At 46.3% G+C, this 8,644-nt stretch overlaps 1 protein-coding gene across 5 annotated transcripts; it reads right to left on the bottom strand.

Moving 5' to 3' along the window:
• Positions 1-38: 38 nt before the first annotated feature.
• Positions 39-8,533, bottom strand: mon1a (MON1 secretory trafficking family member A). 5 transcript variants are annotated; one of them, XM_035520273.2, is made up of 7 exons: positions 8,381-8,502; positions 7,895-8,061; positions 7,515-7,688; positions 5,574-5,993; positions 4,543-5,308; positions 3,535-3,682; positions 39-2,183 (listed from the first exon to the last, which is right to left on the bottom strand). In XM_035520273.2, exons 3-7 carry the CDS (start codon positions 7,645-7,647, stop codon positions 2,043-2,045), a joined length of 1,608 nt encoding a protein of 535 aa, XP_035376166.1. In that variant the 5' UTR covers positions 7,648-7,688; positions 7,895-8,061; positions 8,381-8,502; the 3' UTR covers positions 39-2,042. The 5 variants fall into 5 exon arrangements, 3 of the variants coding, with proteins under 3 accessions (XP_035376166.1, XP_026880741.2, XP_081561361.1); XM_027024940.3 differs by lacking the exon at positions 7,895-8,061 and having other exon boundaries at positions 8,381-8,532; XR_014119333.1 differs by lacking the exons at positions 39-2,183; positions 7,895-8,061 and adding an exon at positions 4,085-4,367 and having other exon boundaries at positions 3,547-3,682; positions 8,381-8,533.
• Between the last annotated feature and the right edge of the window lie 111 nt (positions 8,534-8,644).

The following is an 8,644-nucleotide window of genomic DNA, read 5'->3' as shown; positions in this document are numbered from 1 at the left end:
ATCATTGATAATGAGGTACCAATGATTAATAGAAAATATATATTTAAATAAGTTTTTATTGAATATTTGTTACATTTTAAAAGCAGGTTGTAAGCACAATGTCAGTGATACATGACAGTTGTTTGCCATGCTGGCCATTGTCACGCGTGAGGTACCCTGCTCCTCTACTGTCTAAGACAGGGAGAGAGAACAAATCCGCGATGGACTGTTTAAGCATGTCTGTAAGAATGCCTCAGAAACCATTGTACAGGAGTAACACAACACAATAATAATGGGTGCGGATTCTGGACCAAGATTCTACCAGATGAGCAGCAAAAACTTGTCAGCCAACATCATAGCCTTCTGCTTTAATGAAATGAACACTTCTTACTACTGTGATCAACCTGCACAGCAGTGCTTTCCAACCCTGTGTTACACTACCTGTGCTTTCAGATAGAAAAACAAAAAATTCTCACTCGGATACAATAAGTTTTTCCAGACATTTAGGATGTGCATCCTAAAAGGCTCATAGAATACCTGTAGTACAAAGGAAACTTCAGTATGATTCCTGTGGAGACATCATTGTTGTCAAAACATTAATAAATAACTTGGGACAAAGCGGAGTGAGAATTCACTGAATTTTAACCATTTCTGTGGAGTGAAGTATTTGGATCATTTGGTCCGATGCTGTTCACTCTCAGTCCTGGAGCTTGCCAGAATCGCACAGTTCAGTGTTCTTGCTGCTCCGTCGTGCCAGGATTCAGCTCGATGACAGGCAGACTGGCCAAGTCGGGCACATCGGTGCAGACACGGCAGTGTGCAGTGCCTCGCCGTGGCCATCCAAGACAGGGAGTGAAGAATTATGGGTTGGTGGAGTCCATCCCGCCATTGGACACTTTTGCCACTGGCAACACTCCTTCCAACCCAAAGCCCCAACTGATTGGGCCAATCTCAATCTTCTGAGCACAGGGGATAGCTGGAGAAGGTAAGGCATTAAGATCAAGGAAGCTGCTTTGGTCAGGGAGTTCTGTTGAGCTTGGAGAGCACACAGTTACATGGCGAGACGAAACGTTGCTGAAATATTTCGATATCACAGTGGCTTAGCTTGCAAAAGACAGTTGCTTTGATATGTTGCACCAGGTCAGAACAGTGGCAGGTCTAAGACACCTAAAATGACAAAAAGGCAAGAGTTTGGCTATTAGTGTGTTAGTGATACACAGGAGCCATGATGCCATGAGTAACCATCAGGAAAAAGCAGGACATTTTGGAATTTTTTTTTTTTTTTTTTGCCAATTCAACTTGATATTGCATTTTCCTAGAGCAGAGTTAAACCGTTTTTTTTTGTTTCCTTTACATATTTCAACTATTTCACTGGTGTGGACATTGGTCCAGCTGTATGCATGATGGCTCTAAAATGTCCTGAATACGTTATACCCACTGTGTATAATTTTAGGGCTGAATCAGAGCTAAACTCTGTACAACGGTAGCCAGCCAGGCAGGAAGTTGGAGATCCCTTGCTTACAGTGGCTTGCAGGTCAAATGCCATGAAACTAACGCTTGTAAACTAGTGACATTTTAAAAGATAATTATTCATGTTTGAGAAGTTAAAAAACAAAACAAAACAAAACAAAGCAATAAACCACATATCTTGTCCACAGCTCCTGTAGTGACCCCTGCTGGGTATTACTGTTTTTTAAGTGCTTGGACTACCTCATGCAGTCTAAGGTCTGAAAAGACTATGTAATATGGTTAGGGACTGTAACCCACCCCCACCCCCCAGACTTCGGCCACAGTCTATGCTATGACTGACACCTCTTCCAGTCTGTATAGGATCCTGTCCAGCACAAACAGGCAACTTTAATAGATAACAGAAGGCTAGCAGGTGACTCTCTAGCCGTTTGTGCTGGTCTAGATGGCATGGACATAGAATCCAGCACAGAGTCGATAGGTTGGGGGGGGTGAGATTTAAATGGGGTGATCGTCCTGTAGCTTTCACTGATGTAGATTAGTGTCCTCATCGCAGGTTTGCTATGTGACTCAGTTTGTGTGCGTCCACTGCAGGGTCAGTAAGTTAGCGGGTTGAGGATGAACAGGCGGTCCTCTTCCTTCCTGATCCACTTTAGCAGTTTGGTCACAGCAGACATGGCGAGCGCTTTCGTTCCCAGAGGACTGAAGCAGAGGTAGAGCTCGAAGCCACTGGTGGCCTTTGGGGAAACAATAGAGAAGCTTGTGACAGCAAGAGAACCCCGCAAAAAAAGCAGGATTAAAGCAAATAAAAGTCAATACAGCTATGGGTAGAAACCTGAAATACTAACGGTGCACCTATATCAACTTTTCCCCTCTAATTATGAGATAGTTACCACAATGCACATTACAACAACCCCGCAGTGTGTGCATAAGCGTGATTTGACTTTAGAAGCCAACGTGCAACTAACTCGCTTACAGGTGCGCGCATGATAAGTGGGAAAAATCTTGCTCAGGTGCATTTGTGTCCCTGTGTTTCCTTCTCTGACACCACTTACACACACACACACACACACACACACACACACACACACACACACACACACACACACACATACACACACACATACACACACACACATACACACACACATACACACACACATACACACACACACATACACACACACACATACACACACACACATACACACACACACATACACACACACACATACACACACACACATACACACACACACACACACACACACACACACACACACACACACACACACATACACACACACACACATACACACACACACACACATACACACACACACATACACACACACATACACACATACACACACACACATACACACACACACACATACACACACACACACACACATACACACACACACATACACACACACATACACACACACATACACACACACATACACACACACACACACACACACACACACACACATACACACACACATACACACACACACACATACACACACACACATACACACACACACACATACACACACACACATACACACACACACACACACACACATACACACACACACACACACACACACACATACACACACACACATACACACACACACATACACACACACACATACACACACACACACACACACACACATACACACACACACATACACACACACATACACACACACACACACACATACACACACACACACACATACACACACACACACACATACACACACACACACACACACACATACACACACACACACACACATACACACACACACACACACATACACACACACACACACACACACATACACACACACACATACACACACACACATACACACACACACACATACACACACACACATACACACATACACACACACACACATACACACACACATACACACACACACACACATACACACACACATACACACACACATACACACACACATACACACACATTATTTTCACTAGCAAACCTCTCTGCCCTGCTGCTGGAGCAGTGTGAGGGTTCCAGGGGAGGGTGCTCACCCAGGCGAAGAGGTTCTCCGTGTTCCCGCTCCGGTACATTGAGCGGAGGGGCCTTGTGGGGTGATGCAGGCAGCTGTGCAGGTACCGGTACAGTCTTATAAGCCTCTCATGCTCCTCCTCTCCCTGGTACGGCACAGGCAGCTCTGGGCTGGGAGGGACGGGGACAGGGGAGAAGACGGTCAGGAAACTTGGAACTGGACCACTGGTGAGGAGATGGTCAGAAAATCTAGAAGTGGAGTAATGACCACTGGGGAGGAGACAGAAAACTGGAACTGGAGTACAGATCACGACAGTAAGAAAATGTAGAACAGGCAATGAAAGGTTTGTCCATTGACAAAACCATAATATTGCTATGCTTGATATTTTCACAATAGGTGTTTTCATATTTACGTTTTTTGAAGTTCGCTAATAAATTAGGCATAACGCACCGGGCAGAACCAGTAGTGCTGTTGTGTCGTGTTTTTAAAAAATCTGACTTTTTTGTTTAAATGAAATATTCAGTTAGGCATATTTAGGCACTTTAGCAAGATAATGACATCAATTTGCATACCCTGTACACAGCTGCAAGGTCAGTGCATTCAAGGAACTCTCAAATGCACAGGCACTATATGCCGATCTGCGAACCACTGCCTGCTGGGAATGTTTATATGCATATGACTTGTAGATCAGGTATAAACTATGCCGAGATGCAATGACCCTGATTTAAAGGGCATGATCTCATAACTGCATCTTTAATCAAGCCAGTCCGGGCCTTGTTAGTTCTGGGGCCAGGAACACACAAGATCCTCACTGCAGTTCATGTGCATCAGGACAACCGGTATCAAAAGATGCAGCTTAAAAAAAACCAAAAACAAAAATGCAATTAAACAAAACATTTATGTATGAAATCTATTCGACTGTCATACATAAAACATTGAATATACATTCTAATGCTATAAATATTTATAATGTAATTATATTACAGTATGATAATGAGCATTCAAAGTGCAGCTGGGAACTCTCCCTCACCTGGTGTAGAGCCCCGAGCTTTTCGACTTGTACACAAAGTGCCAGAGCTCCGGGATTCCGACCTGCGAGACAGGGTAGGTGGGCGAATGCAGCGCCTCCTGCAGGGCCTTGTAGGCACTGCGGCGGCGCAGACGCTCCAGAAAGCGGCGCCTGCAGTCGGACAGGTTGAAGAAGTCCTCACGGTCCGTGGACACCAGGATCAGGCAAAGGTTAGACGCAGGCTCCAGGTAGGAGATGTGGGCGTGGAAGAAGCCCGCCGTGTTGAACTTGGGCAGGCAGATGGGTGTCCAGCCCTCGCCCTCGCGGAAGGATGACGAGGAGCCCACCAGGTTGAAGAGCAGGTGCAGGTCCATATGGTGCAGGTACTGGTCCTTCTTCCGCACCAGCGTGACCAATCGGCTGCCGGCTAGCAGGATGGAGAAGACCAGGCTCTTGGCACGGGCCACCTGCAGGCCAGCGGAGAGGGCGTCCCGCGCCACGCTGGCCAGGGGCAGGCTGGTGACGGCGTTCAGCAGGAGCCCCGGGTCGTACTCCAGCATCCGCAGCAGGTTGTCGGTCAGGTGCTCAGAGCCGGCGAGCAGCCGCCGCAGGTCATAGTTCTGCTTGTGCCGGAAGACGTGGTCGAGCTGCGTGAGCGTCAGCAGGCTCACGATCTGGTAGTAGACGTACTGGAGCTCGCGCGAGAGCTCGCGCTCTGACTGGCTTGAGCGCGACACGCCCACCAGAACTAGCGGGCTCTTGTGCAGGAAGACCACACGGTATCCGTCTGGGGGAAGAAAGTGACAGCACAGCGGTACCGGGATTAAATAAACCTGTCCTTCCCAAATCCAGTTAAAATCCTCTTGAATGGCTCAATAATTAGCAGTGATGACTGATCAATCGTAGTGGAGTGAAAGAGGTGGGGTTGAAGAGTGCCTGAAATAATGTATAGCCCTGGCAAAAAAACACCATTATCTGTCACCTACAGGTTGACCAATGGAAATAAGAGTAGTAATTTAAAAAAAAAAAAAAAAAAAAACTCAGCCAATCACCAGCATGAATGGAGCGTATGATGTTCTTCTCAGCTTCGACAAAGGACACGAGTGCCATCATAACTCCCATGATGGTGGAGAGGGCCTCCTCCGTGCCGTAGCGGGTGTAGATGGGTTTGCCCGCCTCGCTCAGTACGAACACGTGCTTGCGGTGCGCTCGCCACGCCTCGCCCGTAACATCCTCCTCCCTCGCCGGGCGCAGGCCACGCTGCTGCCCCGCCCACTGCTTCTGCTCCCCGGCTTCGTTGCCTGTGCTGCCTCCCTGCAGCTCCACCCCCTGCCCCTCCTGTACCTCCTCCGAATCCCCCACGGCAGAGCGACGGTTACCCGTCAGCTCTGCGTCGGGGTTGCTCTCGCTGTCAGCGGTCAGGTCCTCGAAGGACTGGGCATGGACAAACATGGTGTGCTCCTGGCCTGCGCCTGAGGGAAAACACACACACACTTATAGCCACAGGCTGCCCATTTTTTGCTGCTTCCCAGTGTCACAACAGACTCGCAACAGTTCAGTTATGCCTACCAGCTCATCCTGTTCACCCAGTTTATTCAATCATAAACCGTTCCACAAATTTCATGTTCCAGGCAAATGTTGGAAATGAGAAAGGGAGAATCTTCCATATTTATTGAAACTTGGCTGCTCACTGAATACCTTTTAAATCACGGAAAGGAGCTGCAGAAATGTAATTTCTTTCTGTCTATGGCATTACCGCCACAGGACAGAAGTCCACCAACTTTGCGTTAAAATCTTATCAGACTGAAACCACATCCACTCCCCCCCCCCTTCTTTTTTTCAGTGCTTGCTGTTTTACTTCTTGTTATGAAGTCACAGAAGTAAATAGCAACCGCTTGCAAAATAGTTGCACAGGGCATTCAGGGAACTGAGAAAGTCAGAGGCAGGAAACCTTGTAGCATTTTCTTATGTCTGTGACCAAAAAAGAGTGAAAATGAAAAAAAGGAAAAGGAAAAAGAAGTTTAGGTGAAATTTTGCATAATGTCACTTAACCCTTCTGACCCTACTGTATTTTCTATTGAACAACATGAGCTTTTTCCAAAGCTGGTTGTTGTACTGGACAAGTTGTTGTACAATCAGAGCCAGCGTGTGAGCAGGCAGCCAGCCTGGTAAAGGCAAGTCCAAGACATGGCAGCTTTCTATGCATGGCTGATATCTACAGCAGGTCTCACATACTGCACAAAAAAAAAAACAGCCTGAGCGATAAAGGAGCAGTGGATAAGAACTGGTTTCAGCAAAGTGCCATTTACAAGTCAAAACTAGTTAGTGCGCAACTCCAATAATCATTCATCCACCTCGTCCTGGGTGAGTCATTGTGGCAGTACAAAGAGCAAATTTCACTCATGTTTTCTGAACGGTGTGAGTCAGCGATTCAAGGTGAGGAGAGTAAGGCTTTAATCACTGGAATCAGAGACTCATATCCTGAGACTTGGGAAACATGAGATTGGACCATAAAATACTGGAAGTACACACAGACATAAAAAGGTCAGTTCGTGCTTGAAATGCGCATTATTGCCAAAGGAAACAAGTCAAGCCACCTACCTTTAAAACATCATATACAATCCACAAACAGAAACAGCATCACATGACTATAGAAGACGCAAGCTGTTAAATCAGAATGTAGGCACTGTTGTTTATGTACTGGGAACCATATATGCCACGCATTGCTTTAATTATTCATTTACATCTATACTACCGAATGTAGTTTAATAAAGTTTTTGCATAATTTTCCACACATTTTACCATTTTCATCATTTCCTCCTTATCTTTCTTTCAACGCTTTGTGCATGCGCAAGGATCTCCATAATCAACATTCACGCCATCTTTCACACATTTGAATATTCTAATAATTCCCCTCATACAAGTTATACCAAGTCCTGTCATGCTGGCTGCTCCGACCTGTTGTGGCTGTACAAATGTCCAGATCCTCTCACCTGGTTCGGTCCCTTCCACTAGTCCCGGGGTCGGGCTGTCCGACCTGTCACTGCGCATGCGCTCCACCGCTGCCAGGCCTCCTTTCGCTGTGTCCCAGGTCGCTCCTCCCTTATTGTGGACGTCTGCCGCCATTCCAGCGATGTGTGCGTGTCCGGCGGGCACCGACAGCAATACTGGAGGCGTGACAGGGCATTTATACTGAGATAAATACTGAGCTTACACTGCAGAACCCAAACCCCGAAAATAAAAACCTCGTAATTTGTCATGTAGTTTACAATTGCTACGATAACACTACACGTCAAAAGTACCGAACCACTTTTTTGGACAGGAGTTGTCGCCATTAAAGCCAGTAAATAGTTGTTTTCCTGACACACATTACCGTGCAGCGTATAAATGTCTCCAGGAGCACAGCCATGCAGACTAGGATAAGTGGAAATGGTGATGACATGACTGTTGAAAAGACAGGCTGATAACTCCGTCACAGGCGAGTCCAACGGTCGGTCGGTGGAGAAGGAATGCAGAGTAACTCATGTCAAATTAACTTGTCTGGAAAGTTAATTAAAATATCAAAGAATTAATTATGGAAGTACTACTCTTACAGAGGACGAAATAACCCCTTATGAGAGAAATATAACTCCATATGAGGGAAATGACCCCTTACGAGAGAAATATAACCCCATATGAGAGGTTCGGCAGTGTCGCTAGCTAACCTAACGAGTGAACGTTAGCGGACTAACAAGGCGCAGTCTGACTCTGTCGATTAAAGCTAGCTGTTATTGTTGCTGATTTCAACAAGACTTTGCCTGGCAGCGGATGTGGCCTCCGGAAGAACGTATTTCGATGGCTATAGGATGACGATATCTACCTGCACCGGTCCTGCGCCGTTTTAAAGAGTTCGGGTTTGCTCCGTCTGAGCCACCAGCTCGGGGTCTGTCAGAGGTCAGCTCGGAGGACTACAACCCGCGTTGCATTGTGGGACATTGAGCTTGGTTTTTTTTGTTGTTGTTGTTTTTCTTCTCGTCTTGCCAATGATATCACCGTAAATATTTTTTAAAATCCAGATTCGGTGGGACCGTTTCTTCTCGACAACTTGTGATTTATGAAAATGTTTCGCTCTAAGTGGTTTTCT

The sequence above is a fragment of the Electrophorus electricus genome, chromosome 22 (genome assembly GCF_041902795.1).
Source record: "Electrophorus electricus isolate QZ-2024a chromosome 22, ASM4190279v1, whole genome shotgun sequence".
Taxonomy (NCBI): domain Eukaryota; kingdom Metazoa; phylum Chordata; class Actinopteri; order Gymnotiformes; family Gymnotidae; genus Electrophorus; species Electrophorus electricus.
Note: the sequence above shows the minus strand (reverse complement) of the source record. Positions and strands in the feature narration are given on the sequence as shown.